The 16240-nt window shown below is 38.2% G+C and overlaps 1 protein-coding gene across 5 annotated transcripts in view; it reads left to right on the top strand.

Annotated features, from left to right (window-relative positions):
• Positions 1–16240, top strand: part of carmil2 (capping protein regulator and myosin 1 linker 2) — a 34356-nt gene that overhangs the window by 3528 nt on the left and 14588 nt on the right. For 4 of the 5 annotated variants that reach the window (XM_043264234.1, XM_043264233.1, XM_043264232.1 and 1 more), the window contains exons 5-31: positions 419–540; positions 1991–2088; positions 2213–2283; positions 2376–2449; positions 3016–3091; positions 3515–3603; positions 3699–3793; positions 3884–3970; positions 4110–4219; positions 4565–4642; positions 4841–4917; positions 5001–5105; positions 5586–5655; positions 5752–5833; positions 7221–7317; positions 7587–7641; positions 8373–8545; positions 8741–8809; positions 8881–8974; positions 9055–9153; positions 9247–9375; positions 9929–10042; positions 10194–10366; positions 10461–10548; positions 10645–10737; positions 11521–11587; positions 13293–13690. In XM_043264234.1, coding sequence (XP_043120169.1) covers positions 419–540; positions 1991–2088; positions 2213–2283; positions 2376–2449; positions 3016–3091; positions 3515–3603; positions 3699–3793; positions 3884–3970; positions 4110–4219; positions 4565–4642; positions 4841–4917; positions 5001–5105; positions 5586–5655; positions 5752–5833; positions 7221–7317; positions 7587–7641; positions 8373–8545; positions 8741–8809; positions 8881–8974; positions 9055–9153; positions 9247–9375; positions 9929–10042; positions 10194–10366; positions 10461–10548; positions 10645–10737; positions 11521–11587; positions 13293–13690 — 2883 coding nt within the window. Of the gene's footprint in view, positions 1–418; positions 541–1989; positions 2089–2212; positions 2291–2375; positions 2450–3015; positions 3092–3514; positions 3604–3698; positions 3794–3883; positions 3971–4109; positions 4220–4564; positions 4643–4840; positions 4918–5000; positions 5106–5585; positions 5656–5751; positions 5834–7220; positions 7318–7586; positions 7642–8372; positions 8546–8740; positions 8810–8880; positions 8975–9054; positions 9154–9246; positions 9376–9928; positions 10043–10193; positions 10367–10460; positions 10549–10644; positions 10738–11520; positions 11588–13292; positions 13691–16240 lie in introns of those variants that run through there. The other variant, XM_043264235.1, reaches the window with a different exon arrangement.

The raw sequence follows: 16240 nt of genomic DNA, 5'->3' as shown, positions 1-16240 counted from the left end.
GTTTAATCTACTGCAACATTGTAAAAGCCATTATTGTTACTCTTTGCTGAATAAGGTAATATTGCAGCACGATATTATTCAGTGTGTTTCTGCTTCTTATAAAAACATTTGTTAAAGTGTATACTAAGGATCTCTATATTTAACCTAGAATTGTTTTACTGCAGTATTTTAGATTGGTTTCCTTTTAAAAATATATTTATAGTGCAATATAAGCATATAGTTAGAAATGCAGGGAAGTTGAGGTCATTTTTCAACCCTGATCTTTTTTAGATTCTTAAAGCATGTGGTTTTTAACTGCTTTAAATGTCAAACTGATGGCCAGGGTTCAGAAGTGTTTGGTCTCAAAGCAAAGCCAGGCGGTTAATTCTTTCATGGACTCTTGCGATCGCTCATCATTCCTTGTTTATGTGTGTGTGAGGTGGTAATTGAGACGGACAGACAGGTCTACTATCTCAGCCTGATGTCAGTGCGAGATCTGGAAGCTGTGGTGAGTCATGTCACTGCCTCACTCAAGAAGATTTTTCCGGATTCATCGCCCGGGTGAGTTTGTAATTCATTTCTTTGTGCTTTACGTTTGCATGTCAGTGCTTTTAGGGAAAAAGAGTCTAATCGAGTTGTGCATTGTGGTTTAAAATGTGTTGACCAATAATCAGGTATAGTTAGGATAGCGAAACAAATAGGCTGATCAAAATATTGTTATTTTGTTATAAAAAGCATTCTGTCCAATCTGTACAAGGTTAATCGGTTAAAACATATTCATATTTAACTTAATTTGTATTAATATTTTGTTTATAACAAATTATGCATGTTTATATTTTACTGATGAAATACACATTTTGCAGATATTTTGCACATTTTTGGTAAAAATTTGCATGCAAAAAAAGAAGCATTTTCCATAGTGTAGAAATGTATGACAGCTTTCAGTTCGTCAGCGCGATGAGTAAAATCTTTTTGAGGAACTTCTTTGCCCTTGAAACTCCCAATCGCACGTTCATTTTAAAGCATAATTTTACATCACATTAATGTACCCCTATCGTGGGTAATGAAAGCTTCATATTTTGGTTTTAGGAGTCCCCAAAAACAGGTCGCCTGATAAAGCAGTGTTTGTGAGCACCGTGCTGCTTCGTGTACAGAGTTAACAATATTTTATGTAACCTGCATTACTGTAAAATTATTGACGGCTCGTTCACGTTAGCTATATACCTTGCAGTCAAAACCGTGAATATAACACATATTTGTATTGCTGTAAGAGTAGGTTTAGGGTCCTGGTATGTGTAGACATTAATAAAACGTAATTTGGCATTTTTCGTTGTCACATTGTGATACCTACTTTTTTAACGGGAAAAGGGAAAGACAAATCAACAGAACAACGGCTTGGAGTTCCTTTTAAAAAATAGTTTACTCTTTCTTTTGAGGTACAATAACTATAATAATACACGCAGTGCACTTTCAGATTGAAATCTTTGCTGGATGACTATATTTACTTTCATTTACAATTTTCAAAAATCCATAATAGTGTAAACAAGAGTCATTTTACAATTATACCATAAATATGACATAGGCTACATAAAGTATGTGTTCATTTACTACAAGGATACACATTTGAGCTGAACATAAAGGCCTATTTTATGTATTCAGTGTCTAGTCCTGGAGGTAAAGCTTATTAAAAACCATTGCTTTTATCAATCATTGTAGAAAAATGTTAGATCTTGATACGGTTTCACTTTTCCATATTATTCCTTGTGATAAACTCTAGTGACTTAAACCGTAAGGTCACTGATTTGACTCACTTCTTCTCGAAAGTCTTAACATATTTATCTGCCCACAAATGGAAAGAATATGACCTTTAGATGTCAATATCTAATGCCATGAAGTGCCAGCAGGTTATTTCACCGCTGACTGGAAAACTAGAGAAAGAATTTGTGTTGGCTGATGTGTTTTAATGATCCTACACTTCCTGTATCACCCTCCATCTCTTTCTGCCTTTCAGGAAGTTGCTGAAGAAAGTTCCCCCTGACCTCCAAGAGCAGCTATGCAGTCTTGCCTCTCGAGTTGAAGAACATGTGAACGGAGCAGTTGGACCATGTGGTCAGATGATAATGTTGTTACTCACAAAACAGTTGTGTGTGATCAGCTGTAGGGAGCAGTCACATACAGATCTTATTTAGATATCTAAATACTTTCGTTTGATTCTCTCTTTGGTCCTTCGCAGGAGGCTTTTCGGACACTTACGCAGCTTTGTGTGACTTCAATGAGTTTCCTTGCTGTATGGAGGTTCAGTGGGTCTGTGGTAATCACTACTAACAAGACTGAAAATGTCAAAGGATGAGCGATGGTTTTTTTTTTTAAAGATCTGTTGCTCCTGTGGTTTATAGGACGTCGACAACATTTACCATGTTCAGAACTGTCGGGTGTTCAACCTCATTGACTTCAGTCATTTAGACAGCAGGTAGATGCAATGAGTTTTACCTCTAAATAAGAAATTGTTTTTCATATGTAAAATTACATTTTATATACAGATTTATATAATATACACCACATGTAAATGTATTAATATAATTTTCATTTCTGTAAGATTTTTGAAAGTGAAACAAAACAACTTTAGCCTAATGAAAGCTGCATTTTAAATAAAAAATACAGTAACAAAAAAAAAACATTTGTAACAATTTTAAACCACTATTTCCTGTCACATGATCCTTTAAGAAATCATTTTAATGTGCTGATTTGGTGCTTAAGAAATATTTATTTGGATTATTATCGTTTTATAACCATTATGTTGGCAACCGCTTTGCTGCTTAATAATTTTTATGAAAACTGTGATTCTTCCTTTCCAAAGAACAGCATTTATGGGAAATACATTTAAAATATAATATAAAAATTTTATGTTTCCTTGCTGACAAAAATGAAAAAGATCTTACTGACCCCAATTTTTTTCACATATAAATCAATGCCACTGTTAATATGTTTTTTGATGTTGTGGTATTTCTTCTTAATAATCTGTTTAACATTTAACAGAGACTTGGCATTAGCAGTGGGTGCTTTGTCCTTCAACCAATGGTTTACCAAGATATTCAGCAAGGACTTCAAACTGGTATGTATCCGGGTACTACGGGGCCAAATAATCATGAATACTGATGAATAAAGCTTGAAACTTAGAGATGAATGGTTGTGTTTAGACTTATCCGCTCATGTCAGACCTCCATCTCCTCTCGCTTCTGGCTGTGGAAAGGTCAGATATAGGCCGCTTGCCAAATAATAAATTGTTGATCTGACCATGAGGCATGACAAGACAAGCTCAAGGATGACTTTGATCTCAGTGTGATATAGCGTACTCATTTAAAATGGAGATAAAGGATTGAAGGATGGATAGAACAAGGACAACTTGGATCAACCAAACATGCCTATTTATATTTAAAACTTCGGTATTTTGTGGCTGCACAGCTTTTTTTTCATCCTAGTAACTACGTCGTAATTCATGTCATTTTGCCTCTAAAAACGAGAATTGTTTTTTCAGACCCCCGATGTGCAGGAGCAGGTTCTCTATATGATCGCCCGCTCCTGTGCTCTGGAGGAGGTCAGTCTGGAGGCTAGCGGACTTAAAATGTGAGTGTCATCAAGGCCCTTGCGCTTATAAAAAAGTAAACACATTTACTCAGTGTTTTTGAGGTAAGTCGGTTCTCTTTACATCTTCGATGCAGAGATTTTGCAGTGAAGATGGCCAGCGCTTTTCGGGACAGTTCTACCTCTGCTGTCCATGTCATCAACCTGTCTGTCAATGCAATTGAAGATAAAGGTACTGATGCTGACATTGTCTCTGACCTGTTCGGTTTTATTTCTGCGTACACATACTGATATTGTAAATTCTCTGTTTTCTTACACTTAGGTGTAATTGCTCTCAGTCAGAGTCTGGGCAAACTGACACGTGGCCTCAGTCAGCTGTACCTGTCCAAGGTCTCTATGTCCCCAAAAGGTGCTGCGTTGATCTCTCACTCTCTTTTACACATTTCAAGATGCTTCCTACAAAAGTAACTAGATGCATTTTGCGGTGTGGCTTTGGTTTCCATCCTGTTGGCGACTTTAACTTATTTCTCTCTCTTCCTGTTGCCTAGGCCTGGGCTGTCTGGTTCAAGTTCTTCATCAAAGTACATTTCTCTGCAACACTCTCACCCACCTAGACCTGAGCGGAAACATCGGCTGCCTGGCGACAGAAGAGGCTGTGGTCAGTTTAAGAGAGCTGGGATGCTACAAGGCCTTTAGTTCAGATGTGTGCTTGTCCCGCCAGTATTTTCACTGGCCCACCCCCAAAATAACTATTTCTATTATACATATTAAATATAATTGACACACTATCATTAGCTATAACATCTTCATTGTCCTATCTTTTAGAAATCAATCTAATATGCTGATTTGTTGCGTTTCATATTACTATCAGCGTTATTATCACAATTTAAATATAAGTGACAATTCGGCACTATCCCAAAAGAGTCACTCATGTCAGCTGGTCCGAAACATCCTTAACATATGAGTTTAATTGAAAAAAGTTGAAATAACTTTCTCTTTTTAGAGCCTCTTTAAGTTCCTATCTGCTCCAAATGCAGTTTCTCACCTGGACCTCAGCTGCACAGATTGCCCTCTAGACACAGTGAGTCACATCATTTATATTCTGCATCTTGTTTACTGATTATTTTGCAGTGTAAAATCAATTATGGATATGAGAAGGATATGTCACATATAAAATGCAGAATTTATCCAATATCAAAGCTTTTTTCACTGCGGTATTTCCTCTAAACGTATCTCCAGTACTTTTGACCCTTCTCTGTCTATTTCTGTTTCTCTCTAGTTGTTTGTGTCTCTGTCTGCGTGCTGCTTCACTACTCTGAGCTACCTCAACCTCTCCAGGAACACTTTTTCTCACAGGTGAGCATTCAAAAGTAACATTATGGATTAAAAGCACCTCTACACAGGCTGCACGTACATTCTGATCTGTGTTGCTGCGCTAGAAAAGTACGAGAGGTCACACGCAGTGTGAGGGATTTCTTCAGCAAGAGCACTGTGTTGAAATACGTGGGACTGGCTGGAACTAAACTACCTCCAGAAGCTCTCAGGTATGGGGTTTGTATAAATGTGTATGAATATATCTCCTGCAATTTGCATTTGTTTGCTTATGGCCTAAATATCTGTAATGAGTTTTGTATACCACAACATAAAAAAACAATTGGGATCAGTAAGATTATTGAAAAAATATACAAAAAGCACATAGATTGTAATATATTACTAAAATATATTACTAAAATATTAATATTAATATATTAATATATTTTAAAATGTATTCCAGTGATGCAAAGGTGAATCGTCAGCAGACATTACCCGGTCTTCAGTGTCACATGATCAGAAATCATTTAAATATGCAAATTTGCTTTGCAAGAAACATTTATTATTATTATCAATGGTAAAAACGGTTGTGCTATCTGAAAATGTTATTATTTATCTACTTAAAAAAAAAAAATAGAAAGTTAAGTATTAATAAAAAGCAGTATTTGGTCTTCTATATGTCATTATTAATGCCTAGTGTACATGGTATTTAGATTGTTACTACAGGGCTTGGCCACCAACACTCATCTATCTGAGCTGGAGCTTGACATCAGCTGCTGTGAGGACACACACACACACACACACACACACACACACACACATCAAAGAATTATATAAATCTTTTCTTAAAATTGTGTGTGTGATTTTGCGTTACTATAGCTGAGGTCTGCTGGAGCTCAGGTGATTCAGGAACACATCTTTGAAGCCAAGGCCATCTGCAGTCTGGACCTGTCTGACAATGGTACCGTCTCTTTTTTTTTTCTCTTCCGTGCGGCCGGCACATTATTAACCTCCCTTCATACGTTCCTTTTTATTTCTGACAGATTTATTATATTGCTCTCAGTGACTGTATCTTTCACAACAGCACTAGAGGGGTTACGGGGTCTCCTCACATCGGGTTGTAAATCATATCTGACTGATACATGGAGAGATGGAGGCATAAATTAATCTGACTCACTGTGTGTGTGTGTGTGTGTGTGTGCGTTTGTCCTCCCTCTGCTTAGAAAACCTCTTTTCACCAAATATAAGTAAGAGGCAGCGCTGGTGGTGTATATCTGTATAAATGACCTGGTGATATTTATTTAGGGAAAATCTGTGGAGTGGATTCAAACCTGGTTTTAAAACGTTATAATAACATATTCTGATTATTATTATAATATTATATTCTAAGTAATATTCTAAGTAATCAGGCATGGTGCGATAAAGCGATAAACAATAAAAGCATAAAATCAGAACAAAAGTGGAAAATAAAATCTAACTGTTATTTTATTTAGGACAAAGAGCCCTCTTTTGGTTTCTATTTGTGTTGCTGGGTAGCCCAGTCTACTGTAAAATCTCATTGGTCCAAAATCTCTTCTTACCACACTAAATATCGGATATATATTACCACATGTTTTTTTCCCCTGTCAATAGCTAACTGATCAAATATTATGCAGTTTAATTAACAATTCATGTGAATATGTTACAAAGTACAACTTTACATTCTTGCTTTTAGGCACTCTGGAAGTGTTTTTATTACTGTACATGGTTTTACTTTTTTTTTTTCAAACTGTAACACAAGTGAATTTCACTTTCTGTGGTAATCAACAGTTTATTTTGTGATTAACCCATAATCGTCCTTAGTTGTTAAACTAGATATCTGCTTAATGGAAAATTTAACCATTTGAGTGGTTCTTGAAGCAACTAGTGTTGCTTTTAAAGAGAGTGACAATGTCTGTGAAAATGTTGAACCCTGGGAGAAGATGGAATCAGGCCGTGCTATTTTTATAGCCCAAGAGGAGACAAAGCAAATATAGGCATTGTTGTATCTGCGACATGAGGGAGAAAAGGCTTTCATCAGTTAGAAAAACACATGACCCACTGGACCCACACTGTGCTGCTGCAGGGCTCTCACACCTGTCTGAACACATATACATACACTGGTGAATGCAGGTTTTCATTCGCAGATTTGTGATTGTATCAAATATACAAAAATATATATTATTTGACCATTTATTTGTCTTTTGGAAGTGCTCGGAAATGACTTTGAATGGTGGCTGTGTGTGTGAGATAGTTGTATAGCTTGCTTACTGTGAAAATAAATAATATAGACAGATAACTATTAGTAATTTGTGGTTTCTCTCTGACAGGTTTTGAGAGCAATATGGTTACTTTAATTCTCTCCATTGGTCGCAGTCATTCCATTCGGCACCTTTCAATTGGACGCAATTTTGCCATGAAGTCTAGGTAAGCGCCGTAAAGTCTGGTTGTAAATGACTAATTTTTTTAATTATATGTGTGCTTATTTAGAGGTTTATACCATTCTGTAGGCACTAAAATGACGTTTAAATCACTAAAAGACATATTTGGTGTACCTTTCAGTCTATCCAGCCCACTCTCTCTCTCTCTCTCTCTCTCTCTCTCTCTCTCTCTCTCTCTCTCCACATCATGTACCCTGTTCCACCTTTTTCTTTCATGCATATGATGCATATTTTAATGCCTCCTCTTTCTCTCAGAGCCCTTACAGATGTGTTACAACGCCTTGTACAGCTAATTCAAGAGGAGGAGTGTGTAAGTACATAATTTGTAATAATCAAAAACACCACACACACACACACACACTTCTTATTACTCCATTAAAATCATACTTCAGATATATTCATAACCAGGCTCTCTCAAATGATATGAGAATCGCTGCAAAATAGGATCACTTCCCCCATCCGCCACAGATACATACACCAGAAAGTCCACCTACGGACCACAGCTCATATAACATAGAGAGTAGGAAGAGCTGCTGTCTTTGGCTCAGTTAACATTAAAGATTGGTATGTGTGCCTCTGTGTGTGTGTTTGCGTCTGTAATACTAGAACCAATAAAGAGAGAAGGTCCACAGAGAGCCCCCCCCCCCTTCATTTCTCCAGCAAGCCTTGAGTTTTAATTACCCAGAATCCCTCTCTATCAAGGCACGCCCGGGCTCAGTAATTACACAAGCAGCTCTGACTCACATATAGGACTCATTAAAACAGACTCTCAACTTTATGTAACTTTATCCACATTAATAGGAGCATTTATGGTCTCCAAAGGATCAGTGCTGGCCTTTCACGACCCAAACTTCTCAGTAGATACCGGTTCTAAATCTGATGAGACTCAGACCTTGATAGAAATCTTAATGAGACTTATAGCCAAAGGTTAATGACTCCATGAAAATGACCCTAAATGTAAGATCAGTGGAACTTGATGAAGCAAATATAGCCCTTTGATATAATCACTGTTGTTTTGTATTGTTTTTTTACACTTTTTAGCCACTAGAGTCTCTCTCTGTGTGTGACTCAAAACTGAAAACTGGTACCACCATCCTCATCAACAGCCTGGCCAGCAACGCCAGTCTGTCCAAGATTGATATCAGTGGAAACTGTATAGGTGACACAGGAGCAAAGATGCTAGCAAAGGCCCTCATGATCAACACCAAGCTAAAGTAATTTTCCACATGTCAAAGTTATGTTCTTTGATCATAATTGCTGTGAAGCAGTGGGCATTTATGCTTAAGTTAATCTTAATGATGGGGTTAAAACTATATTTGACAAGAATCATTTTCAACAAAACATGTCCTGTTTGGCAAAATTGCACTCGCTGTCATTTCTTATGAACTCTGTGCTTTGTTTTCTGACAGAACACTGGTTTGGGACCGAAACAATGTGTCTGCCGGAGGATTTATGGATGTGGCCAATGCCATGGAGAGGTGAGAGCAGCCCACAGACAAACAGGCTTTTTCAATGTTTAAGTTTGTTAAAAAATTGTGTTTTCAAACAGAAACGTGACACTACAGAACATGTCCATTCCGATGAGTGATATTCTTCAAGCATATAGAAACACTCCAGAGAAGATGGAGGAGGCTTTACAGAAAGTTAGTTCTTGTTTCCAGGACAGTAGAAAACTATATGAACAGAAAATGATATAAAACTGACCCTTTGTGTGTGTGTGTAGATCCAGACCTTTTTACACAGGAACAATCAGAGACATTGTAGAACAGGTGAGGATTTGTGCCATCTGCAGCATGGACTAAAGACCACTCGCTCTGAACAGGTGAGTGTTGATATATAACTGCTATAAAATGATTAATGCTTATGATGTAGTGGACTGTAATGCTACATACTGAGTGTGAAAAGTTTCTCTCAGTTAGTGCAGGATCTCTGTAAGAAACTACAGGACAGTGTGCATCCTTTAACCTGCTACAATATACAAGAAGTGCAGTCGGACATCCTGATTGCAGAGGAAGCACTTCAACATGCAAAGACGGCCATTAGTGTATGATATTACACATCTACATGGTTTGCGATTTATTACAGAATTTCAACACTACTGCTTTAAAGTTTGGGTTTGGTATGATTTTGAATGTCTCTTAGGGCTGCATTTAGTTGATCAGAAAAATAAAACAGTAATACTAGTGAATATTACTTGAGTTTAAAATAATGGTTTATATATATATATATATATATATATATATACACACATACAATAATATATATAATAATAAACGATTTGGTGGTTTCTTCTCATTACAAATGATTAAAACAATGGGAAAAAAAACATTCTTTGAATAATTAAACATTCAAAAGAAGTTAAGAACAAATATTTCAAATGTAAATCCGTAACATTTTTTCATTTCATTTGTGTCTACTTTCAGTTTGGATCAATTGAATGTGGAAAAAAAAGTCAACCTCAAACTTTTGAAGTGTAGTGTACTAGTCATTACTATTATGCAGCATTATTTAAGCTTTCGAAAAACATATATGCTTATAAATGTGTATGCCAGACTTTCAGAAGTACTTTTGATGCTTGACGTGACCTTTATCTGCAGTCTTTCGCGGGGCTTTATGAGTTGGGCAGAGCTCCCTCTAGTGGCCACATGCTGAAATGCATCCTCAATGATTCTGCTACAGCCTTGAGGAGTGAGATCACAGAGGAAATCCAGGTGAAGTTTGTGTAGTCTTTTTTGGGGGGTGTTTCTGTAGCGTCTGCCATGTAGTATGATCGAGCTTGAGAGTGAAGTACGTTTATTGCTTTAGTGGAGGTCACTGTAATTCGAAGGCAGTACAAATCCGATTTTCTCTTGTGTTCTGCAGGAGCTGGCGACGGCAATGCTGCAGTCCGCCCAGCTGACCTGCCCCAGAGTCGTCCAGAGGTCGAGTGTCAACGAGCATCTGGCAGAATGTGTGGCCAAGAAGACACGTCAAGCGGCACACTTCATTCAAAACACAATGCAAGAGACAGAGAACAGCATCAGGAATAAGCTCAGGTGGGACGCACATGCACAACACTATGTAAACAATATTAATCTCCTGAAACCTCAAAAGATTTTTTTATGTACTTTGTGCTCACTTTTTTTTCAGTGAATTGAAACTGTCTGTCAGCGTCTCTTTGGTGGAAAGTATAATACATGAAGTTCTTCAGGATTTGTCAGTGGCTCAGGAAAAACTGGTAAGTGTTGCGTTTATGAATGTGTATCTTGAGCACCGGAGTAGTGTGTGTGTGTGCGTATGTGTGACATGAAATATATATCTTGCTTGCTTTCAGGACAAGCACATGAGGGAGTTTTCCCAGTCCACCAATATCAAGGCCAATGTTCCTCAGCTCAGAGTGATGGAGCATGAATTCCCTACAGATGATGTGAGGACAGAGCATGTCTGCTTGATTCTAGCTTTTCGATCTAACGCTTACTCATGACTTTTTCTTTGATTTTATGTTGCACCTACGCTACTGCACTTTTTTGCATCAGTTGTTGTGAAAGCTATTTTTTAAAATGACTATTAATTAAAGAATCAGTCACAATTTCTATAAAAAAAACTATTAAGCAGCACAACTGTTTTCAGCATTGACAACTGAAAGAAATGTTCTTGAGCACTAAATCAGAATATGAGAGTGATTTATCATGTGATCATGTGACACTGAAGCCTGCTGAAAATTAGGTTATCTTCACAGAAACAAATACATTTTTTTAAATATATAAAATATATATATTATAATATAATATAATAGTGATTAACAATATTATTTGACAATATGATTTGACTGTATTTTTTTTCCACTATGATTCGAGAATGATTAAAAGTGCAAGAACATCTGTATTAAGAAAACTTGTATTAAGAATCCGTACAAAAAATAGAAAATATATTTGTTGCAAGATTCCTGTTTTAAATTTTTAAACAAATTTCCAGATTTAAAAAAATAAATCAATTTTTCAAGGTGGTCTAAGGTATTTAGACGCCACTTTTGCAGTTCAAGCGATATCGTTCACATAACATCAATCGTGGCTTGAGCAGATCTTGTTTATTTTTCACAGATTGTATTGTTTCATAATCCGTGTTTGATTATAAATTCTCTAGAGAGCGGATTTGATTGCAGTCACTTGTATGCATTTAACTTCGATTTTTCTCAATTTTTTCTCCACAGTATGTCCCTGTAAACTGGAGGAACAGCTTCCACTCCTGTAGCATCCGTCCCGCCCCTTCCATCAAAAGTAAGTCCCTCGTGTCTTGATGCCGACAAGTTGCACATGTCTCGTTCTTCGCCATGTGTCTTTGCTTTTAGACTCGTAAATCACATGTGATTGGATGCGGCATATACTGGTGACATCATAGCTGTGCATTACTTAAAAGATGATTGGCTGTAACAAAACCCCACAGCTGTTAAGGTCAGAGGTCACGTTCAGGTCTGTTTAATTATGCAGTAATCAAATATGGAGGGCTTAAAAACTTGTCATTGCTCTTATCTGAACAAAGCCAGCATGATTTTTAAAAATCAATCAACTGTACGGTTAAACAGACCGCATTCGAACACATTCTTTACTAAAGACTTACTGACAGCACATGTGTGTTTAACTTGTGCGAACGTGTGAGATTGAGTGTATGTGATCCTGTACGCACTGTAGTAGTGCTATAGTGCACGTGATTTCAAAAGCATGCTTTGTTGTTTGAAGTCCTGTCTGCGAGAGCGGGATCCCCCTCTCATGGGACTTCCCCTCCCTGTCTAATTGGTCGTCTCTCTGTGGTGTGTGTGTTAGTCTGAGACAGTGGGGGGATTGATTTTGGGAGGTCCCACCCTGTCTCTACTAAATATAATCAGCTGTGTAACACTGCTGGCAGCAGCTAACTGGAGCATAGCCCTGTTACTCTCACACCACTGAGCCCCTCAGACGAGGCAGGGCGGGGGCCACCCGCTTACAACCATGACAAAGCCCCTCCCCCGGTCCGCCACACTCCTCTTCCTCTGCTCTTTGTGTATACCTGTCCCGTTATCTCTGCTCCTATCTTTCCTTTTTCTTGTTCCAGTCACATTTCACCCCAAAATTCATTGGATGAAAAAGTTATAATTCATTTGAAATTTGTTATTCAGACCATTGTAGTATTGTGACATATAATGCAAAGAACTGTTTTCTTGTTAATAAAATTAACACTTTTATTAAGCAAAGATGCAATAAATGGATCAAAATGCATTTATAATGTTATATTCATAATGTTTTTTTTATACTTTGTAGTCATAAAAGAATTCAAAATTGATAACGATTCATGAGAATCATTTCAGAATATTAAAATGATTTCCAAATAACTATTTTGGAATACTTGTACATTTGATCAAATTTGCGCTCCTTGGTGAGCATAAAAAAGTAAACTTTAAACTGCATTGTGCATGTATGTGTGCATAGTTAATATATCTATCAATCTATTTGTACAATGAACCAAATAAGTTTTAATGTAATACAGTACAAAATATTACAGTACTGAGAGTAATAAATGTTTTTTTTTTACTGTGATAAAACATAATGTTAATTAAGCTTGATTTACCGTGTCTAAAATATGATCATAAATAAATTAGGCTGTATATTTATTGAATTAGGGGGTAAACATGAGATAGCATTCTAGGCGTGTTTTTGTGAGATTCCCTGGGCGTCTTCATCAATCCCTCGGAAACCCTGAACCTTCTTTCATGTCCAGCTTTATCTTCCTCTTTCTCTTTCCCTTTCCCCTTCTTTTTCACAGATCTTTCATTCCCCCTCTCGCATCCTCTGCTGCATATCTGCTCGTCCATCGTTCCCTCCCTCTCTCTCTCGATCTCTTTTCTCCTCTCCATGTAGATGCACACATCATACAGGCTCCGGTCTCTCCCCTCCCTCACTATCTCCCTCTGTTGTCCCTTATTTCCTTCCTCCCTCTCTCTCTCTGCAGGTTTGTTAGATGTGGAAGGGGAACAGCAGGCGCGTGCGGCCACACATCCCCAGCAGGAGGTAGAGGAGAGAGGAGGGGGAGGGACTCAGGTCTCCAGGGTAGGAATGGAGGAGAGGAGGCGGGCCCTGTCGTTGTCATTGGCCACGGGGCTGTCAGTCTCGGCGGCAGGCCAGCTGAAGCCAGGAAGCCCCTCCTACTCGGGGAGAGAGGCGGATGCTGCTGCCGCTCCCGCTGCTGCTGCTGCTGCCGCTCTTAGCAACAGAGAGCCCCGGCGCTCGGAGCCTGCACCTCCTCAGCCCCCTATGGACCTGCCCATCGAAGGACACACACTGAGGCACTACACCCGCTCCAGGCCCAGACCCAACCGCCGGAACAGGCAGCCTCCCAGCAAGCCGCAGGTAAGACGGGAGGGTCGGGAACCGAGAAGAAAGGAACAGGGAAAGGGTTTGGAGAGGCTGAGATGGGGACACTGGTGGTGGAAAGAGAGGGGGAGGGATGCTGCTGCTCAGGTCTGTTCGTCCGCAGCGACCCGGGCTCCTCCAGGCTCCCACGTCTCCTCCTCTCCATCTTTCCATTTTTTCCTTTCTCTCTCTTGTAATATGCGGCGAGAGAGGGTGGGTTGAGATTTTTTGGGTGTGTATCCTCCACTGCCATTTTCTGGCACCGTGTGTGTGTCGTCGTGCTTGTGAGGCTCAGCTGGGCGGTGTGTGTACGCTGTCAGAAAGGGGCACAGCATTTGTCCACTGCTTATGGACGCCTGTGCTTGGTGTGACTGCTGTAGCATCTCAATTATTAATGTTCCCAGATCAAGGAGGGCTTCTCCCTCTCTTTTCGCCCTTGCTTCTGTCACCAGGAATGGAGGATCCCTCTGTCCGTGGCATTCTTGGGGTGTGGGATCGAAATCTGTTTATTCGCCCCTCTGTGAGGGTGTACTTGGGCGCAACTGATCGTGTGTGTAAATGAGATGTAATGTTGTGACAGTCTCTGTATTTCTCTCCGATGCTGCAACAACCATGTGTGGTTGCACTGGCACACTGCGATTCTGTGGAGCCCGTCATGCCTTTTCTATAATATTTAAGCCTCACTGCAGTGTCTTCGTTACGTGAGTGTAAGATGGAGTGAAAAGAACGGCAGAGGATGTCTTTTTCCTCATATCGGTGTGTATCTGTAACACTTGTGCATCCTGTGAATGGTCATTTGGTAAATGGTTGCCATAGTGATGGGCTTTACGGTGTTCTCAATTGTAGCTGCTCACACACACATGCCTTTGCACTGCTGTGTGTCTAATGTGCTCTTATGGCATGTTTATTGATGCTTCCATTGTGAGATGTGATGTGTCTTTGATGCTGTGTGTGATAAGGGTGCTATCGTGCTCTCACATTGTGATTGTGGCAATTCTGTGTGGTTGTCAGGTATTATATAATCACAGGTGTGTTAAACTATCCTGTCGAGTCGTTCAAAGCACATTTTTGCCACAGAACTTTAAGCAGTTTATCTCTATTTGCCAATATCTGAAGTCCTATGATGGTGCCATGTTATATGAATGGTGTTATGTCGTGTTGCTTTTATGTTTTTTGGGTGTGTATCATGATATACACACACTGCCGTCGATAAGCTTTTTTTGGTAGCACTTTAGACTACGGAACACATTTCACTATCACTTAGCTGCTTATTAGCCTGCTTATTACTAGAATACTGGCTGTTTATTAGTACTTATAAAGGACATAGTAATGCTTTATTCTGTTTGACCATATTCTAGATAACTAGACCCTACCCTATACCTACATGTAACTACTGCAACAACTCCCTTATTCACTATCCATAAGCAGCAATTAGGAATATATTGAGGAAAAATTCTTAGTTAATAATGAATATGTGATTACTAAAGTGTTTCAGATTTTTTTTTTGTTTTTATTTAATAAAAATTATCTCATGCTCACCAAGGATGAATTTATCAAAAATACAGCAATATTGTTTTGCAATAAAAAAAATTAAATAAAAAAAATTCAGCAGCTATTACTCCAGTCTTTAGTGTCACGTGATCCTTCAGATTTGGAGCTAGAAAAAAAACGTTTTAGTATTCTGTGATGAGTTGCCTAGAATAAAAACAGCATATTTAAAAAAAATATATTATTAATGTGTTCAATGTCAATTTTTGATTTGATGCATTTTTACTGAATAAAATGACTAATAAAAAATAGACGGACAGCAAACCTTAGATTGGTAGTGTATTAAAATGTCATGGTATTACCATAAGAAGTGAAACAATGTCTATGTATTGTATTGTAATGTAATTTAAGATTACCATACTACTTTAAAGCAAGTCAAAGAAAACATGGTAAAATTGTCATGGCTGGGTCGCAAAAAACCATGACAATGCCATAGTACTGTGACAGTATGTACTTATGGTTACTTAGTACTTTTCTCACCTCTAGTGCCTCGAGATATGTCAAAGAACACCATGGTAGTGTCTGTATAAATAACGGAAATATCATGGTACTATACTGTGATATGATCACTGTATTTAACAGTACTTTAAAGTTGTCTAATAGCACCATGATATAGTACTGTTCACAAAAATTGACGATAATACCCATGATGATAACATCATTACTCTCTCTATTTACTATAATATCACAAAATATGCCAGAACATACCATGGTATTACTGTTACAGTAGTGTCCACAAAATTCATGATAATATCAGAATTCTATGACACCATATGCATATAATCACCACCCTTATATAGCATAAGCTATGTCTAAAGAAATACAGTGTTTTTACTGTTATGGTAGTGTAAAGAAATGGTGATATCATAGTATGATGATGATAATATGATGATCACCACCTTTATTTACCATAGAATCTCAAGTTATGTGAAAAATACAATGTTATTACTGTTGCGGTAGTGTACGCCTGTTATAGTTCTGTGATTCCATGTACATATG

Source organism: Puntigrus tetrazona, chromosome 18 (genome assembly GCF_018831695.1).
Source record: "Puntigrus tetrazona isolate hp1 chromosome 18, ASM1883169v1, whole genome shotgun sequence".
NCBI lineage: Eukaryota > Metazoa > Chordata > Actinopteri > Cypriniformes > Cyprinidae > Puntigrus > Puntigrus tetrazona.
This window is presented reverse-complemented; position numbering and strand designations above follow the sequence as displayed.